The sequence below is a fragment of the Oryx dammah genome, unplaced genomic scaffold (genome assembly GCF_014754425.2).
Source record: "Oryx dammah isolate SB20612 unplaced genomic scaffold, SCBI_Odam_1.1 HiC_scaffold_19, whole genome shotgun sequence".
NCBI lineage: Eukaryota > Metazoa > Chordata > Mammalia > Artiodactyla > Bovidae > Oryx > Oryx dammah.
This window is the reverse complement of record NW_024070203.1, coordinates 48,936,975-48,958,249: the sequence shown is the minus strand read 5'-3', so window position 1 is coordinate 48,958,249 and position 21,275 is coordinate 48,936,975. Positions and strand designations below refer to the sequence as shown.

General features: G+C 36.9%; 1 protein-coding gene across 17 annotated transcripts in view; it reads left to right on the top strand.

Moving 5' to 3' along the window:
• Positions 1 to 21,275, top strand: part of STAU2 (staufen double-stranded RNA binding protein 2) — a 320,999-nt gene that overhangs the window by 48,069 nt on the left and 251,655 nt on the right. For all 17 annotated transcript variants that reach the window (XM_040262036.1, XM_040262033.1, XM_040262035.1 and 14 more), the window contains one exon: positions 5,938 to 6,073. In XM_040262036.1, coding sequence (XP_040117970.1) covers positions 5,938 to 6,073 — 136 coding nt within the window. The remainder of the gene's footprint in view (positions 1 to 5,937; positions 6,074 to 21,275) is intronic.

Genomic DNA, 21,275 nt, shown 5'->3' with positions numbered 1-21,275 from the left:
AGTAGTGTTTCATTGTGATTTTAATTTGCATTTCCCTAGTAATTAAAGTGAACACTTTCACATATGCCTGTTGGCAATAGGATCTCTGCTACTGATATACTTTTTCTGTTGAAAACCTGCATTGGCAGGTTGTTTATTTTTTTTCAGTTCTTTTATTGACTTGCAGGTTTTTTAGATATTCTGGATTAATATCCTTTGTCAGATATGTGTATGGCAAATATCTTTCTGTATTCCTAATGGTACATTTTGGTAAACAGATTTTTATATTAATGAAGTGTAATATATTAGTCTTTCCCCTTATGGATAGTGCTTTTTAAAAAATTGAAGTATAATTGAACATAGGTTTATATTAGTTTCAGCTACACAACACAATGGTTTGATATTTGTATATGTTGTGAAATGATCATCACAGTGTCTCTTTAACATCCGTCCCCATAGTTAAATTTTTTTCTTCTGATGAGAAGCCTTTAGTTTTACCTTTCTTAGCTGCTTTCAAATATAAATTACAGTATGACTGACTGTAGTTACCATGCTGTACATTACATCCTCTTGATTTATTTGCTTTATAACTGGAAGTTTGTATCTTTTGACCCCCTTTACCTACCTCCATCTCCCACCTCTGGCAACCCATCAGTCTGTTCTCGGTATCTGTGAATTCTGTTTTTTGTGTGTGTTTTCTTTCTTTTAGACGGCACATATAAGTGAGGTCATGTGGAATTTGTCTTTCTCTATCTGACTTATTTCACTTAGCATAATGCCTTCAAGAGCCATCCATATTGTCACAAATGGCAACTTTTTTAAAAAAATTGCTGAGTAATAGTCTGCTCTTTCTGTGTATCACCTCTTGATTGTCCATCCATTCAGCAGTGGACACTTAGCTTGCTTCCGTGAACATGAGAGTGCACATATTCATATCTTTTCAAGTTAGTGTTATCTGAGAAATATTTGCTTTTGATTTTGGGGGGATAAATACTCAGAAGTAGACTTGCTAGAATGGTAGTGGCTTTTTGTGTGCTATTTAAGACATCTTTGTCTCCCACAAACTTGTGAAGATGACCTCATATTATTTTTAGAAGTTTTATTATTTCATCTTCTAAATTTAGATCTAAGTTTGTCAGGAATTGAGGTTTATGTATGAGCTGAGGTAGGGTTCAAGATTTTTTTCCCCCTTTTAATACATAGACATTCAGTTAACTTAGCACTATTTACTGAAAAGGCAATCCATTCAGTCCGTTCCTCTCTGCACTGCAGAGGAGGGGAGATCCAGGCCTGACTTCATAGGAAGTAGATGGGCCTTAAATAGTAATTACATCCAAGAGAGGAGTTAAATTTAGTACAGCATGGGGAATCTGCCAGTTAATGAGGAGTGTATCTAAGAAGTATTTGCTTTCTTCTTCCTCTTTTTTTAAACTTTTTAAAAAAATAATTTCTTTTATACACACACACACTTTATAGAAAGAGTACATAGAGCTCTCAGGTAACCATCACCCAGAAATGGTTACCATTGCCGAACCAATTGCGAATAAGTTATGGACATGGTGTCCCATTACCCCTTATCCCTAAGTGCACAGAGACTGTCCACTTAGGACGCTGGCATCAATCTGGTATCACCAGACTCCACTCCCACAAACCACCAGCCCACAGACTCCACTCACTCTTCAGTGATGACCCCAGTGACGTCCTTTGTAGGAACAGCATCTCATCAGGATCACTGGCCTACTGTGTCCCTTCTTTCCACTTACGTGAATGGAATTGGAACAGTTCCTCAGTCTTCCTTTTATGACCTTGGCATTTCCACACACTGCATGTAGAATGCTCCTCACTTGAATTTGTCTGTTGTTTCCTCATAATTTATGTGTTTTTAGCACAAACATCACAGAAGTGACCTGGGGTCATCTCAGTGTTTCATGTCTGGAGATCCAGGATGTTGAAATGTCCCATTAGTGATGATGTTGGTTTCTTGGTGAAGAGTGTGTCAGCCAGGCTTCTGTTTTGTAAAGTTAATTAATAAGTATGTTTTATTATTAAATAGTATAATTAATAAGTATTTTCTGAGGAGATACTTTCAGACTATATAAACATTCTTATTAAACTTTCATTCACCTACCAGCTTTGGCATCCATTGATGATTCTTGTCTGAATCAGTGACTACTCTGAAGGTTGCCAAAGGGTGATTTTTAATTGCATATTCTTTTTTGATTTATTAGTTAGTTGGAATTCTACCCAAGAGCTTTCTCATCCCTCTCATTTTTTTGTTTGTTTGTATCACTATCAATTCTTGGATTCCTGTTTTCCCTACAGGCTTATGATTTGTGTGTCTGTGTGTGTGTGCTCACATGCTCAGTCTTCCAGTCATGTCACACTCTTTGTGACTCTATGGACTGTAGTCCGCCAAGCTCCTCTGTCCATGGGATTTTCTATGCAAGGATACTGACACAGGTTGCCATTTCCTCAGGCAGGGGATCTTCCCAACCCAGGGATTGAACCTGTGTCTCCTGCATAGCAGGCAGATTCTGGTATTTACCACTGAGCAACCTGGGAAGCCCTATGATTTATTTACTATTATTATCATTATTTTGATGCTCAAATTGTCCCAGGCTTGGCTAGTGGTATGGCCCCTCAGGTTGACTCCTGTGTCCTTCAGATAGTTCCTCCTCATTCTTTGGGCATTGCTTTCTGGCAGTAGAAGTTGTCTCTAGGTCATCTTGCATTTTCTTTTCCCTGGTTACAGTCATTTTTTTAGGAGCCCTGATTGACTGACTAATCAGTTCATTCTTTCAGCAAATATTTATTGAGTGGCTACTGTTATATGTTCCAGGGACTTTCCTAACTTCCTACAAAGTTGTTTCTTTACATGTTAGCAATATGTTGCTCCTTGAGAACTAGTTGTGGCATCTTTTTTTAATCTGTCTCATAATAGGAATCCGCAATTGTTGTTATATACTTTTGTATATTTAGTTAATCAGTCTTTTTATGTTTGTCATCGGTAAATGTAGAAATTCCTTTGACGTATCTAAAAACCACTAAAAGCTGATGATGTGTTTACAGTGTCAACTTTATAGCCATAAAATATATGAGGATTTCTATGTAATGGTCATCTTTATGCAACTTGGGTCTAACCCACACATGTTGAGAACCATGGTACTACTTGGCAGTTCCTGGAGGCAGCTCATAGTTTGATTATTCTTTAAATGTTTTCTGTGAGAGCGTTACTGTGTAAGTATTGGGCTGGCCAAAAAGTTTGAGTTTTCTCATAACATCGTATGGAAAAACCTGAACAAAATGTTTGGCCAATCCAATATCAAAAGTTGTTCACATGTAGAGATGTCAGTCTTGCTCTGTAGGAAACAGATGGAGTCCCTCGCTCTAATGGAGCTGGGACCTTTTCTGTATGGTCTGTGCTTGTCTGTTTCCTTTCTCGTCTCCTTCACACCACCAGTTTCTAGCATTTCTGTGGAGATAATGTACTTACTTTCCTTACTTTCAAGTGAGGAATTTACATGGGATTATTTCTTTATTTAAATAATATGAATACAGTACTTTTACTGAGTTTAAAATATAATTTTGGTGTGGGTGGCAGACATGCTGTATCCTGCCAGTGGATTAAAATAATTTCGCTGGTCGTTTTCAAAGACATTAGTTTTCTGTTTATGGTCACACTTAAGGATGAGGTCTTTCAAGCGTCTTTTTTTTTTTTTTTTTTTTTCTATTTTTCCCCTTTGAACTTTATGCTGTTGGTGTCTGTATGATTGTTGCAAAGAATTCATAATGACATAAATTATACAAGTGATTAGTCTGTTAATTATTAAATCTTTCTGAAATAAGAAACGTCTAAACTTCTAAAGGCGTTCATGGCTTTTTGGGGTTAAAACATCTTTGGAAGACTGTTTGGCAGTTTCTAATAAAGTTAAACATACGCCTACTTTGTGAGGTAGCCATTTCACTACTAGATGTATACCCAACTAAAAAGAGTGTACGTGTCTGCCAAGAGACTTCTTGAAAAATGTTCAAAGTGGTTTTATACTTAATAGCCTCAAACTGAAAACAACCCAAATATTCCGTCAATAGCAGGTTAGATAAACTGAGCAGAATATTATTCAGTGACAAAGCCTGAAATAGTGATATTCAACAAAGCCTTATTTTGAAGAAAAAAAACAAGACAAACTAATAAACACTCAGATTTGAAGAACAGGCAAAACTAATCTATGATGGCAGAAGTCAGAACAGGTAAGGTGGGGAGGTGGGTCTTGACTGGGTATTTCTGGGTGATGGAAATGTTCAGATCTTAATCTGAGTGGTGGTTATATGTGTGTTGACATAGATGATATTTCATGGAGCTGTATGTTCAAGCTTTGTGCATTTTACTTATACCTCGGTAAAATACTGTAAAAAACAAGGAGAAGAGAATCCCTTTGTGCTTGACATACTCTTCCTCTACTCTGAGTGTGTGCATTAAATTTGGGTTTGGACTAATTGGATTTATTTAATATGTTAACTTTTTCTTATCCTTTTTCTGCCTCCTCCTTTGTCCTCCCACCTCCTTTATTCTTTTCTCTTAGTTCATGTTCTTATTATACTCTTCTGTGGTTTCATGTGAGTTCTTTAGAAATGAGACATAAAACTAGCAGCTTATGACTCTGGATGGCTTGCTTTTGGCCTGGCTGCCAGTTGTGCGTTTGTGTCAGGCTCTACCACCTGATACTGTGCCCCAGTTTCTCTTCTGCAATAAGTGGACCCATTTTTGTTAGTGATGAATGGAGTCTTAAATGTATGATGCAGAAGGCATGCTATGCTGTGCTTAGGTTGCTCAGTTGTGTCCGACTCTGTGCGGCCCCATGGACTGTAGCCTGCCAGGCTTCTGTCCATGGGGGTTTTCCAGGCAAGAATAGTGGAATGGGTTGCTATGCCCTCCTCCAGGGGATCTTCTGAACCCAGGTCTCCCGCATTGCAGGCAAATTCTTTACCAACTGAGCTATAGGGGAAGCCTGCAGAAGGCATAACTCAAATGAAATAATGCAGAATTAGACTAGAAATACATTTTACTTTCTATTAAGGCTTTAGGTTCATTTTTGTGATTTGTTATAATGTGTGCTGCAGCCCACGGGGTTGCAAAGAGTTGGACGTGACTTAGTGACTGAACAACAACATGTGGAACATATATGTATATATTTTTAACTAAATAACCTTTTTTGCTACTTACAGTTGACATAATAGTTGTACATTATTTGTGAATTATTATGGGATTTTTCAAACTTATAAAAGTGGAAAGAGTAAGACAATGAACACCTCTGTACTTGTCGTCAGGTGCAACAGTTACCTACACATCCCATCTTACTTCTCATCTCTCTGTCCTCTGAATTATTTTGAAATAAATCTCAGATATGTCATTTCATCCATAAATGCTTCAGTATCTTTAAAGATTATTCACAAAGCATTGTTTTATTTACTATTTTCCTATTGTTAGTTGTAGAAAAAATTTATTTTCACTAGATAAGTGCAAGAATTACTGATGACCCTGTATTTTTTGCTAATTTTAGTTGCTTGATTACCAAAATATAAATAAAAATATTCACAGATGATAATGCTTTTAATGATTAAAAATCATAAGCTTTCTGGAGGAAGTAACTGTCAAGTTCAGTGGTTTTATGACGTACAAACTAAGTGACTTATGAATGTTTTGTTTCTCTTCTTTTGAAATAGTGTAACTGTAAAGTTCAAGTTTTGGTCATTACTGTACAGAAAATGTTACAAAAATCCTGAAGAGATTTCATTAGAAATGACTTTCCTGTTTATGCAGCTTGTTTATGTGCCTCCTTAGACAAATCAAACAAGGGGCCATCCACTCTTCTGTGCTAGTTATATGTAAAATAAATATAGACTGGATGATTTATTGTGGAAATATTTCACTTCTGTGCCTTTAATATTTCTTTTAAACAGGTAGTATCACTCCAACTGTGGAACTGAATGGGCTTGCTATGAAAAGGGGAGAGCCTGCCATCTACAGGCCATTAGACCCAAAGCCTTTCCCCAATTATAGAGCTAATTACAACTTTCGGGGCATGTACAATCAGAGGTTTGTATGTCTTTTTTGGTTTTGTTCTTATTTATTATTTTATGCATATTATCAAAGTTCCTGAAACTCAAAAGGTATTTTTGTTGTAAAGAAACTTCACTTGGGGTATTTTTCATGGAATATCTAGATATATCAGGCTTATAAAGAATTAAGTAATACATTAAAAAAAAATAACTTTTACAGGAGCTCATGAAAGCCCTACGTTTGCTGCAGGCAGGACCACGTTTTAAAGTTGTTCCACAGTGTGGTGTGGAATTCTCAGTTGTCTCGCTCATTTTTTCAGCAAGCAGATGCTTTTAGCTTAATTAGTACTTTTCTTAATTTGTCTGAATACATTGCAAACGTGACTGTTTATAACTTACTGGAAAGTTGTTAGGATTTACTAAGTGTTTATGCACACTGAATAATTTTGGGATAGTTTTACGTGTAACAGAATTTTCTTTTGCACATGTGGCAGAACTCTGTAAAAAAATCTCAGTTTTAATTTTTTCTTGATCATTTATGAAAGTCATAATGGCTCATTGTAGAGAATGTGGAAAATGCAGAAAGTTAAAAATACAAATAATTTGCAAACCTAGAATTAAGCACCTTTAATATTTGATGTGCTTTACATTCTTCTTTTCATATAAATATATTTAACCAAATATAAATTATCCTTTATATGCAATTCTGTCTTAGTTTATGGAAGTATAATATAGGAACAGTAAAATGCACGAGTCTTAAATGTACATCTTGGTGACTTTATTATTTATGGACCGATGTATTTATCGTTTATTTGATGACCTTTCATATCTGTGTGTCCCCATGTGATCATCCAGAACATTTCCATCCCCCTGAGAGCTTCCTCACACCTATTTGCACTTGGTACTCCTCCTCCCAGAAGTAATAACCACTCTTCTATCTCCATAGATTAGTTTTGCCTGTCCTTGAACTTCCATAGATAGACTCCTACAGCATTTATTCTTTGTGTCTGGCTTTTTTCACTTCATATAATGGTTTTCTTGTTTTGTTTGTTTTTATTTTCTGATTTTTGGGATTCGTCCATGTTACTTTTACCTAGTCCTACCATTTTTTAAATTGCTGAATAATGTTCTTTGTATGAATATATCATTTTTCATTTTGAACGTGGAGTATTACACCTTCTTTTCACTTAATAGAGGTATCATTTTTCATATGTTTGACCTTTGAAAAACATTTTTGATGGTTATATTCATATGGCTGAGGTATACTTTACAAATATTTAGTCAAGTGTAAACAAGGAATACTTGAAAGTATATTAGAAAACACCTGTTTTTGATCATCTAGATTGTTCCTCCCTCTTTTTTTGACAATTATAAATAATGTTTCAGTAAAAAAATCTTTATATGCAAGTTTTGGTTTACATTATCGATTATTTCCTTAAGATAGATTACAATAAGGAGAGTATTGGGTTAAAAAGAATAATATATTACCCAATTACATTAAAGTTTATACCAATTTCTTATAGCGTATTTCATACTATTTTGACAACATTGAGCTTAAAACACAGTCTTAATGGTATGTTTAAATTTTTTGGTTTTATTGATAACCTGTTAGGCTCAACAGTTTTTTAAATAAATATTTATTAGTCACCTGTCCATTTTAATTGGCTAATTTTGATTGCATTGCTTAATCTGTCTGCAGATGTTTGTGTGTTGAGGATATTAGCGTTAAGAATATTTGTTTGATTTTCCTGTTTTTTAAAAATTGGCTTTTTTACTTTTGTTTTTTAATGTACTCCAGTTTTAAATGTTATACGGCATAATCTATAAAATTTTTGGTGTGATTTCTCCCACTGCTTCTATGCCTAAGAAATTCTTTCTCATGTTTGATCAGATATTTGTTGATGCTTAAAAATTTTTTTAATTGAGGCATAATTGACGTACAATGCTGTGTAAGCTTAAGGTATAGAGAACACTGATTTGATGCATTTATATAGCAGTATGGGTGCCATTGTAGTGTTAGCTTATAACCTCTCTCCAGTCACATAATTATCATTCCTTTTAGTGTTGGGATGCTGTTGCTTTTAAAAGCATTTTGTATGTTTGCTGACAAATTATTACCATTCAGATAGGAGAAGTTATTATCAATAGATAATCTAATACTTTTTGGTGTCTTGCTTGGTAGTGGAAAAATTACCATTCAAGATTCAGACCTACTCAAATTGAAATGGCTCATTTAAATATTGTTGTTCAAGTTCTCTAAGAAAAACTTCTGCCCCTTTCTCTTTCCTCTCCAGTGTACCTGGGGTGGGGATTTACTTTATTGTCCTGGTGAGGAGGGAGGGTGCCTCTCTCCCCACCCCCCTCTTAGTGCTGGCTCATGTGATCTTTGTGGTGTGAAGTCTCTTGTCCACCAAGTAGCTGATTTCTCTCTTGTCTGCCCTGCTGAAACCTGCAGTTGGTGACTTGTAGTCCATCTTTTCTCCTCAGGTAATGCTGTCAGAGAGTATTGACCATCTTCCTCTTGCCCTTTTGGACTAAGCTCTTAGCTCTCCTTGTCTCCTTTGGATGTTGTTCCATTCTCATCCTCTTCTGTCTAACTGGAGCATACCAGCCCTCAACTTGGTGTCCCCACTGCATGGGAAGCAGGAGAGACGTACCATTTCTCTTTCGGTTGCTTTGCTTCCCTTTTTTCTGTTACATACCCTTGCCTTTCTCATCAGTCTGTTACCGAATATAAATACAACTACTTGCCTACTTGAGCACAACAGATAGGTTTGATCACCTGAGATAGGAACACCTTGTCAATTTTATACTTATAAGATACTTTTCTTTTAATGTACTATACTGAATAATCAAGAGAATATTATATTTAAAGCTTAATGTATTTTGATATCTGTAGTCCTTTATTTGAAGTAAAGGTTTTGATTAGTGAACTTGCTACTTTTAAATGAAAGCAGTCTAGTGCTAAAGCAATGAAAAAATCAGACAGTAATTTCTGTCTTAGGTGAGGTGACTGTTTTGATCAAGGCCTAGGAGCAGAGGGAATAAGCAGTGTGAATGCTGTGACAGAGGGGAGAACTTTGAGGCAGAAGAAAAAGAAGCACAAAGCCTGGTGCCTCGATGCCGCCCCCAGGAGGCCAGTGTGGCTGGAATGGTCTGGGCCTGGAGGAGAGGAGTGGGCCTGTGAGGATGTGACAGGAGTCAGGTGGTTTGGTGGTGATTTCGTTGCTAAGTTGTGTCTGACTCTTGTGACCCCATGGACTGCGGCCCGCCAGGCTCCTCTTTCCATGGAGTTCTCCAGGCAAGGATATTGTAGTGGGTTGCCATTTTCTTCTCCAGGGGATCTTCCTGACCCAGGAATCGAACCCAGGTCTCCTGCATTGTAGACAGGTGGTTTGGTTTGATATTTTTCCCCTGTTTTAGATTTTCTGTTAAGTGAGTGCCTGCATTTGTGCTGAGTTGCCTCAGTCATGTCCTACTGCGATCCTATGGACTGTAGCCTTCCAGGCTCCTCTGTCCATGGGATTTTTCCAGGCAAGAATACTGGAGTGGGTTGCCGTGCCCTTCTTCAGGGGATCTTCCCGACCCAGGGATCAAACCTGCGCCTCTTATGTCTCCCGCCTTGGCAGGCTGGTTCTTTACTACTAGCGCCACCTTGAGAACATTTTTCCTTTCTTGGCAATTTCTGGTTTCAAGGTCTGATTCCATGGTTGTCATGAGGCTGTGAGAATTTTTTAACGACTTCTCCAAACAATTATGCCTTAGGCGGTTCCCATTTAATGGATCAAGTTGACTCTTCCTTCAGATTTTTGAAGAGTCTTTAGAATTTTCTGCAGATCATAAAAAGGGTAAAAAGAAAATAAGGAAGTCCTGGTAAACAACCAAACCATGTTTCAACCTGAACACTCTCTGCTCACAAAAGGGCAGACCTACCCATTACTCATTAGGCTGTTAACGTTGTGGTTTCATATATGATCTTAATTTGCAGGTGACAACACCTGCATGTGTGACAGGGAATCTGGAACCAAAGGTCAGAGGAGACACTCTTCTCCTTGTCAGACTCCAGATGAATTGGTAGCTTTTTACTAAAGGTTCTGAATGGTTAAGTCAAAGAGACAGGTGTCATTTAGAGGGAGTTTTGAAAAGATCTTTTCATTTTCTGTTTAAAATAATATTATTTAATAATTAGATATTACTCATGCCTTTTTTTTAAAAAAAAAAATCTTTTCTGTGAGGTTTCTCACTTGAACTTATGCAAAGGCCTAAACAGGAGCTCATAAAAAGGTCTCCCTCCCCCAGCCTGCCTCATTTTATGTTGACGGGGGGAAAAGGATTTATCCATGAGCAAACTCTGTATACAACTCGAATTCTGAAATACCTGGGTCTCCATCTAATGTACCCAAGATGTTTGAAAATGAATACATCCAGAACATCTTTCTTTCTCATTTGGGGTAGTGTTAGCTGACAGATACGAAGTTGAATGTACACAGAAGTTTATATGACAGTACAAGATGTAAGATTGCTGAACATTTTATGCTTTTGTTTATATTTTTGTAGTAAAGACTTACAGACATTATCTCAAGGAGTAGAATGGCTGAAATCAGGCCTCCTGCAAATAGTTGATTAGTTTTTTTGTATTCACAGATTAAAAAAGCCTTATTGCAGGACTAATGGCCAGAAAGCTGCCTGGTCTACTGATGGAGATAGTCAAAGGGCCACAACTCAAACTGTATAGGCTGAACATGGGAATTTCTCTATGTGTAACTGGAAGTCTCTTGGGGAAATCTTCAGGCATGGTAAACTGTAGGGCTTTCACGTTGCTGTCCCTCATTTTCCGTTTCTGTCTTGATAGCTCTTGTCTCAGTTTTCCTCTGCTTGACTTGATTTTCAAAAACACTATCTTCCATTTGCTATACCTCATAGGCCACATAGCCCTTTGACTTGTACTAGAGGAGGAACACATTTTTGTTTGTGGATAGCTCTTAGAAAAATTCCAGGTAATCTGCTCATCCCAGAATTTGTCAACCTAGAGAAACAGGGTTTAGTCCCATCCAAACTACTCTTCAGAGCACAGTTATTTTATAGAGTTGCTCCCTGAAGGCAAAGATTCAGAGGGAAAATTATTTCCATTATAGTCAGAGTATTTGGTTCAAGTCCTTGTTCTGATGCCTTCGATCATACGATCTTGGGCAAGGCCCTAGACCTCCCTTACTTTACTCTTTTGCAAGATTGCACTCATTCAGCAAACATTTATCTGATAACTACTCTTTCCCACATGTTGTGTTAGAGTAAATAATTTGGTGAAAGACAATATGGTAGACTCTAGTCGGCTAGAGGAGGACGACAGTGAAAAGGAACTAACAGAGTGATAGATGTCTCCATAGACTGCTGTGGAAACATTGAGAATAAGCACCTCACTCAGATTGGGGAATTAATGAAGCCTGCCGGAAGGAATTGACACTTGAACTGAATCTTCGAAGTTAATAAAGCATCAGCCAGCTGAATAAGGTTAAAAAAAGCAATCTAGATTTTGGGAACAAGGGCAAGGAATCTTGAGAAGTTTAGTTTATTCATGGACTTGCAAGCAGTTCGGTTTGAATGGAATAAAGAGGCTGAAGTTCAGGCAGGTCACTAATCTGGATGTCCTCAAGTGGCATGCCAAGAGGTTTAGAGGTTATCCTGGAGTTGATTGGGAGCCTTGAAAGGATTTTAAGGTGAGAGATAAAATAATTGTATATCTGTCTCGGAAATATTGCTTTTGCACTATATGGGAAATAGTTTGGGTAGGCTTAAAATTTAAGGGAGAAGATGCATTACAAGGATGCTGTGATTCAGGCTTAATGTGATGAGAACCTGAAACTGAAGATGGAGAAGAGGGGACAGTGTCTAGATACTTAGGAGGCAGATGTGGGGATTGAATGATAGAGGCCTTGAAGGGTGACTTTCACATATGTTGTAATAGTGTTCACAATGAGAGGAGTTGGAGTAGACCTTTGGAGAGATGAGGAATTCGGTTTTGACTATGTTCAGTTTCAACTGAATATGAGATCCCTATAAAGAGTCCATTTTATCACTCTTTAAAGCCTCAGTGAAGGGCATTCGAAGATTTATCTTCGGCATTGAGGGTTTGTTGGGAGTACGTATGGAAAGAGGAGTTTTAGGGTCTAGGGCTTCCATAATAGGGATGTGTAATATTATCTTGGATAAAATGGCATTGTTTAGGATACAACCTAAGTTTGAGTGACACGTCTATTATTCGTTCATCTAGTATGTAAACGTCTTTCCTCAAGGGGTTTGGTTATATTGGATTGCTGCCATTCCATTTAGAACAATGGCATGGCTCACTCCTGTGCCAAGCTCCCCTTGCCATCAGGTGTGCTTGGTGTATTTGGTGTCAAGACAGTATTTGGATGCTTTTGGCTGTTGTGTCCAGGTCCTGATCTAGTCACCAGTAGCTAGGTTAGAATAGTTGCCTTCTCTTAGCATGTGTAGTATGAGTCATAGCCAGTTACACTTGTCCCTATAGGCAGATCCAGGTACTGCTTGAGGCTTCATGGTCTCCCGTTTTCCCTGGGAGATAAGTCTTTGAGACTTAGAACTTTGTGGACATCTATGGCTGTTAGTAGAAATTTGATAGGTGGAACACATTTTCTGAAGCATCTGAGCTGATTTAATTTCATTATGTTAATTATCAGTAAAACTAGAAATAACTAGATTTTACAGTTCATTTCAGTTGCTCAGTTGTATCCGAGTCTTTGCGACCACATGAACTGCAGCACGCTAGGCCTCCTGTCCATCACCAACTCCCGGAGTTCACTCAAACTCATGTCCATTGAGTTGGTGATGCCATCCAACCCTCTCATCCTCTGTCGTCCCCTTCTCCTCCTGCCCCCAATCCCTCCCAGCATCAAAGTCTTTTCCAATGAGTCAACTCTGCATCAGGTGGCCAAAGTACTGGAGTTTCAGCTTCAGCATCAGTCCTTCCAATGAACACCCAGGACTGATCTCCTTTAGGATGGACTGGTTGGATCTCCTTGCAGTCCAAGGGACTCTCAAGAGTCTGCTCCAACACCACAGTTCAAAACCATCAATTCTTCAGTGCTCAGCTTTCTTCACAGTCCAACTCTCACAACCATACATGACCACTGGAAAAACCAAAGCCTTGACAAGATGGACCTTTGTTGGCAAGGTAATATCTCTTATTTCAATATGCTATCTAGGTTGGTCATAACTTTCCTTCCAGGGAGTAAGCGTCTTTTAATTTCATGGCTGCAGTCACCATCTGCAGTGATTTTAGAGCCCCCAGAAATAAAGTCTGCCACTGTTTCCACTGTTTCCCCATCTATTTGCCATGAAGTAATGAGACCAGATGCCATGATCTTTGTTTTCTGAATGTTGAGCTTTAAGCCAACTTTTTCACTGTCTTCTTTCACTTTCATCAAGAGGCTTTTGAGTTCCTCTTCACTTTCTGCCATAAGGGTGGTGTCATCTGCATATCTGAGGTTATTGATATTTCTCCTGGCAATCTTGATTCCAGCTTGTGCTTCCTCCAGCTCAGCATTTCTCATGATGTACTCTGCATATAAGTTAAATAAGCAGGGTGACAATATACAGCCTTGACGTACTCCTTTTCCTATTTGGAACCAATCTGTTGTTCCATGTCCAGTTCTAACTGTTGCTTCCTGACCTGCATACAGGTTTCTCAAGAGGCAGGTCAGGTGGTCTGGTATTCCCATCTCTTTCAGAATTTTCCAGAGTTTATTGTGATCCACACAGTCAAAGGCTTTGGCATAGTCAATAAAGCAGAAATAGATGCTTTTCTAGAACTCTTGCTTTTTCGATGACCCAGCGGATGTTGGCAATTTGATCTCTGGTTCCTCTGCCTTTTCTAAAACCAGCTTGAACATCAGGAAGTTCACAGTTCATGTATTGCTGAAGCCTGGCTTGGAGAATTTTGAGCATTACTTTACTAGCTTATTAATTACATTTCAAAGTTTATGTTTATCGTCTGATGACTAGCTGCTAATTATTATGATGTTGGCCTACTAGGTATTTTGAGCCTGTTTAAACTATTAACCTAAGTGTTCTTTACCCGTTTGTAATGCCTTTCTCAGAAGTATGTTGGGAAGTAGAACAGTTGAGAAATTGAATTTTTGTAGCAGTATTAAGTACAGAGCTACAATTTTGCTTTCTACCACTAGATGGCGCTTGTGTACTGATAAAACAACATACAGACTTAAGTTCTCTTTGGTTAATACTCCAAGGCTTGTGTTTATTGATTAGTGAGAGGTTAAATTATATAAAATTGCCAGTTTTGACCTTGCTTTGGCCTGTAAATATTACAATTTTGTATAGTTCAACCTAATCAGAAAAATTTGGCTAAGTACATAATTCTAAAGCCTCTTGGATAAGTGAAATAAATCAGTTCAGTTCAGTCACTCAGTCATGTCTGACTCTTTGCAACCCCATGGACTGCAGCATGCCAGGCTTCTCTGTCTATCATCAACTCCCAGAGCTTGCTCAAACTCATGTCCATCGAGTTGATGATGCCATCTCAAATAAATATGAAGTGGTAAAAAGCAGGAATTCATTCTATATCTGATTTTACCTTTTATGTATTATATTTCTTGCTTTGTTGAATATATTCTTTCTCTTTTATCATATGCTTTATTCATGAAATGTATGTCAGAACTTTTCAAAATGATACTAAATGATATTTATGAAGATATCACTTTATAGAATAGATGTAGAATTGAAAGACTGCAAGACAAAACTTTCAATACTTCCTCATATTTTTATATAGCATTTGTAGCCCACCAAGCTCCTTCGTCCATGGGATTCTCCAGGCAAGAATACTGGAGTGGATTGCCATTTCCTTCTCCAGGGGATCTTCCCAACCCAGGGATTGAACCCAGGTCTCCCACATTGCAGGCAGACGCTTTAACCTCTGCACCACCAGGGAAGCCCCTTATATTAATTAAATTAGGGATGCTTTTCATTTTGGGAAATAAGTTTAAGCCCATAATAAAGAAACATTAAACTCTCATAAGCCAGAAAAGAGAATTTGAATAGGTTACCAAAGCAAAAATGAGGGAGAATGAACTGGAATTCAATGAAGCCAGAAATCAGAGAGTCAGGGAGATAAAGGTAAAGGAAGAATTATTTGGGTCAGACGCTCTTGTCTTAGGCAGTCTTATTTAAAATTAAGAAGAAGAACTAGTAACAAAGAAAAAAAAAAGAATAGGAACTACTGTACATTGTAACCCTTTAAATAAAACGAATTGCTTGGTTAGACCAGATGCAACACTCTTCATTTTACGAAATCGAAATATAGCTTTTTTCTTTGAAGTGCAATATGAAGAGGGTCTCTTAACATCTGTTTCCCCAAGTATAGGATAAAAATAAAATTATTAATATTTTGGGGTTTATGTTCTGGCTGTGAGGAAATAACTGGGACTAGATTTACCCTCTCACTATAAAATCTAGAAAACCTGGATATATTTTTTATATTGTATATGAACCGATACGATATGAAAAGAAATTGTGGTGAGTTAAAGATGTGTATTGATGCAGGGCAAAAAAAGAATAGTTAAGAATACAATAGTGGATATAAAATGGGATCATAAAAAACTGTAATCTAGAAGAAGGCAGAAAAAGGTAGAAAAAAGGAGTATTGAACTCATGTTATAAATAGAAAACAAAGAACTATGTGATAGATCTAAACCCAATTATATTGATAAATGTAAATGGTCTAAAACACTGGTTAAAAGTTAGAGTGTCAGATTGTATAAAACAGCAGGAGATACAACTATATGATGTATAAAGAAATCTACTTTATTTAAAATTAAAAAAATTTTATTGGGTATAACCAATTAACAATGTTGTAAGAGTTTCAGGTGAACAGTGAAGGGGCTCAGCCATACATATACATGTATCCATTCTCCCCCAAACTCCCCTCCCATCTAGGCTGCCACATGACATTGAGCAGAGTTCCCTGTGCTATACAGTAGGTCCTTGTTGGTTATCCATTTTAAATACAGCAGTGTATACATGTCCATCCAAAACTCCCTAACTATCCCTTCCCTCCATCCTTCATCCCCACTCTATAACTATAAACTCATTCTTTAAGTCTGTGAGTCTGTTTCTGTTTTGTAAGTAAGTTCGCCTTTATCTAAAGAAACCAACTTTAAATATAAAGGCATAGATTGGTTAAAAGGATGGGAAGTGATATTCTGTGCAATCATTAATTATAATAAAGCTGGAGAGGCTATATCAGATAAAGTAGATTTCAGGACAAGGAATATGACAAGGTATAAAATTATCAGTGATAAAAGGGTAAAATCATCAAGAAGACTTAACAGTTCTAAATATACATGCATCTACTAACAGGCTTTAGAATAAGTAAATAGAAATACATACTGCTGCTGCTATGGACTGAATTATGTACCCTCAAAATTCATACCCCTCCAAGTGATGGTATTTGGGGATAGGATCTTTGGAGGGCAATTAAGCCTAGATAGATCATGATGATGGGACCCTCAGGGTGGAATTAGTGTCCTTATAAGAACAGACAGCAGCAGACAGCTGGCTTTCTGCACTTTGCCCCTCCTCCTAAGTGAGGACATGAGAAATTGGCTGTCTACAAGCCAGAAAGAGAGCTCTTTCATCAGAAGCTGGCCGTGCTGGCACCTGAATCTTGGACATCTGGCTTTCCACAACTGAAGAATTTAATTCCTGGTTAAGCCTCCCAGTCAATGGTAAGTTATTAGGACAACTCAAGCTAAGACATTGATAGAATTCATTAACACTGTCATCCAGGGTTATGAAACCCTCCTTCAATAACAGCAGAATATACGTTTTTTCCAAGTGCACATGCAGTGTTCAGCAAGACAGGATATGCTGTGCTATTAGACAATTTTCAGTAAATGTAATAGACTTGAAATGAAACAAACTCTGTCATCTGACCACAAAGGGAAAAAGTTAGAAGCATCATAAAAATATCTGGTAAATTCTATAAATATTTGGAAGTTTAATGACACATTTCTAAATAATGCATGAGTCAAAGGAGAAGTCACAGAGAATACTAGAGAAGTATTTTGAACTCAATTAAGGTAAAAATGAAACATTGAAATATGTGGGTGCAGCTGAAGTAGTGCTTGGAGGAGAATGTATATTTTTAAATGCTTACATGAGGAAAAACAGATCCAAAATTAATGCTTTAGGTTTCTACCATAAGAAACTGGAAAAAGAAGAGTACATTAAATATCAAAATACAGAGAAGGAAATGGGAAAAATGGGAGCAAAAGGTGATAAAATTGAAAATGGATAAACAACTGAAAAAAAATCTCAGTGAAATCAATGAAATAAAAAAGTAATTCTGGGAAAAGATCTATAACATTATAAATTTCTAGCTAGACCAAAAAAAGAGAGATGGTGAACATATATTACTGGCAATATCAGGACTAAAAGAGGGAATTCTACTGATACCAAAAAAATTATAAGGGAACCTTATGAATGACTGTTTCTATATTTGATCACTTAGATCATTCGTTGGCAAACTGTGACCTGTAGGTTCATTGCCTGTACTTTTATTCAAACATAGCCATGTCCATGAGTAGTTGTGACAGACTATATATATATGCCCTGCAAGCTTAAAATGTTTACTATCTGGTTCTTTAAGGAAGAGTTGACTGACTTAGGTACAAATTTGTAAGAAGGCACAAATGACCAAAGCTGACTTAAAGACAATTAGAAAAATCTTCGTAACCCTGTTAAAGAAGTTGAGTTTATTTTAGAAACTTTGCCAGAAAGAAAAGTCAAATTGCAAACGAGTTCACTAATAATTTGTACCAACATTTGAGGAGGAAATACTGTCAGTATCTCAGAAAACAGAGGCAAAGAACACTTCCCAATTCATTTTATGAGGCCAGTGTTGTCTTGTACCAAAACCAGTAAAAAAAACTTAAAACTTGAGATCAGTATCCTTCATCATCACAGATAGAAAAACTCTTAACAAAATATTAGCAATTTAAATTCAGCAATATTTAAATCATACAATACATATGATTAAATGGAGTTTATCTTAGGAAAGCATTAACCATATTTATAAAGGTGAAAAACCATATGAGCACCTTATTAAACACAGAAAAAGCATTTGATGAAAGTCAGCAATTATTCACGATACAGACTCATCAAACTAGGAATGCAGGAGAACTTAGCCTAATAAAGGACATCTCTATACAACCTCTAGCTAACATGTTTTGTAGTGAGAGATTGAATACTTTTTAAGATGAAGAACAAGACAGTGGTGCACACCATTTTCACTTCTGTTCGACATTGTGCTTGAGTTCTAGCAAGTTCAGGAAGAAGAAATAAATAGGGGAAAATATTGGAAAAGAAGAAATAAAACTCTTTATTTGCAAATTATGTGATCATGTATGTAGAAAATTATAAGAAATCACAAATCAAAAGCTACTGAAATAGAGGAGCAAGATCACAGGTTACAAGATCAAAAATTTACAGTATTAATTTTTATACAAGGAAATCAACAGTATTTCTGTTTAATAGTAAATAAAGAAGAGCCAGAAAATTTAAAAAGCATAAAAAATATACTCAGGCTTAAATGTAAGGAAATATGTGCATAATCTGTATACTGATAGTGAAAAAATATTGCTCAAGCTAAAGAACAGTTGATATTATTAAGAGCAATTTTCCTAAAGTTAACAGGAAGATGTGATGAAATCTCAATCAAAACCCTAGCAGGCTTTTTTTTTGTGAAATAGTAAGATAAAATTAAGGTTTAAATGGAGATGCAAAGGGTCTAGAGTAGTGAAAACAATTTTGAAAAGGATGAATAAATTTGGAGAGCTCACACCACCTGACTTCAAAATTTACTGTAAACCTAATAGTGAAATATTGGCATGGGGAATAATATATGATCATTCCTAGGTATCCATGGGGAATGAGTTCTAGAACCCCACTCCCAGCTCCTGCAGATACCATAATCCAGTGATGCTCAAGGCCTTCTTATACTTGCATATAATCTATGAACATTCTGTCATACTTTAAATCATCTCTAGATTACTTATAATCCCTAATACAATGTAAATGCTATATAAATAGTTGCTAGGGTGTGTGGTAAATTCAAGTTTTGCTTTTCTGGGACTTTCTAGAGTTTTTTTTTTTTTTTTTTTTCTGCACATGGTTGGTTGAATCCAAGGATGTGTATGTAACCCCCAGATAATGAAGGCTAACTGTGTAGATCAGTGGAACAGAATAGAGCAGAGTTGGCAAACTAGGGCCTATGGACCAAATCTTTCCTGCCTGCTTTTGCATGGTTTGCAATCTAAGAATGTTTTTTACATTTTAAAATGGTTGAGGAAAAAAAATCCAAAGAGTGATATTTTATAACATATGAAAATTAGATGAAATTCAGATTTTAAGATCTGTTAGTGAAGTTTTATTAGAACACAGCCATGATTATTTGTTTGTGTTTTCTCTGTAGCTGCTGTCTTGCTGCATTAGCAGAGTTGAGTAGGTATAGCAAAAGTTTTATGGCTTGCAAAGCCCAGAATATTTATCATCTGGCCCTGTACAGAAGTTTGCTGATCCCTGGAATATAAAGTCAAGAAATAAACATACCCACATATGGTCAATTTGTTTTGTTTTGTTTTGTTTTGTTTTTTTCAAAATTAATTTCAGCGAAGGTGTTAATAGGCAGAGTCTACTCCTTCCAACAACCAGTGGTAAAACAGTTGAGTATCCAGATGGGAAAAAGTGATCCTCAACACTTACCTCACACCATAGACAAAATTAATTAGAAATAGATCATAGACCTCCATGTAAAAAGCTGTAAACTTTCTAGAAGAAAGTGTTTGGTTACTTTGGAGACAGATTTGGAGCACAAAGAACACAAATCATGGAAGAAAAAATTGAGATATTGAACTTCATCAAAATTTAAAACTTCTAGTACCCCAAAGTCACAATTTTAAGAGGGAAAAAGTCTGCTGCACTCACATGCTGTGATGGCCCTCTTGTCTGTGGAGTGTGTTTCTCTCTGAATAAATTCACCTCTTAACCTTTAAAAAAAAAAAGTGCAAAAGTGATGGAGAAATTCCTTGGCAGTCCAATGGTTAGGGTTTCCCTTGCCTCTACTGCAGGGGGCGCAAGTTCTGTCACTGGTTGGGGAACTAAAAATCCCACGTACTGTGGTATGGCTAAAACAAAAAAACTTGAAAAAGCAGGACATACTGGAACAAAAAATTGCAGTACTTAGGTTGACAGGATTTGAATCCAGAATGATATAAATGAACACAATAAGACAAGTATGAGCAAAATATTTGACTAGACACTTCAGTGAAGGGATAAAGAATGGCTAATAAGCACATAAAAAGATGCTCGAAATCACTAGTTATCAGGGAAGTGTGGCATAAAATAGCTAAAATTTTAAAAGGTTGAAAGGAATTTCCTGGCGGTCCAGTGGTTAAGGTTCTGTGCTCTCACTGCGGTGGGCCCAAGTTCAATACTTGGTTGGGGAACTAAGATCCCACAAACCATGCAGCCAAAACAAACACCTCCCCCCTCAATTAAAAAAAAAAAAAAGCCAAAAAGGCTGATAATAAAGTATCAGGGTGAAATGACTGGTGCCTTTGTAATTACTGCTGGGAATATTAATCATATGACCATTCTGTCGTGGTTTATCACTCTAGTTAAATATACACTTACATGCCATCCAGCAGTTCCGCTCTGGTATTTACCTAAGAGGAAAGAAAATTTGTGGCTATTCAAAGATTTGTTCATGCATGTTTGTAGCATTTTTTCTTTGTAATAGCCCTGAACTGGTCATATCCACCACCAGATAATGGTTAAATTTTATCATATCCATGGCATGGAATACTATAAGCCTTTGACTATGTGGATCACAATAAACTGTGGAAAATTCTGAAAGAGATGGGACTAGCAGACCACCTGACCTGCCTCTTGAGAAAACCTGTACGCAGGTCAGGAAGCAACAGTTAGAACTGGACATGGAAAAACAAACTGGTTCCAAATAGGAAAAGGAGCATATCAAGGCTGTATATTGTCACTCTGCTTATTTAACTTCTATGCAGAGTACATCATGAGAAATGCTGGGCTGGAGGAAGCACAAGCTGGAATCAAGATTGCCAGGAGAAATATCAATAACCTCAGATACGCAGATGACCCCACCCTTATGGCAGAAAGTGAAGAGGAACTCAAAA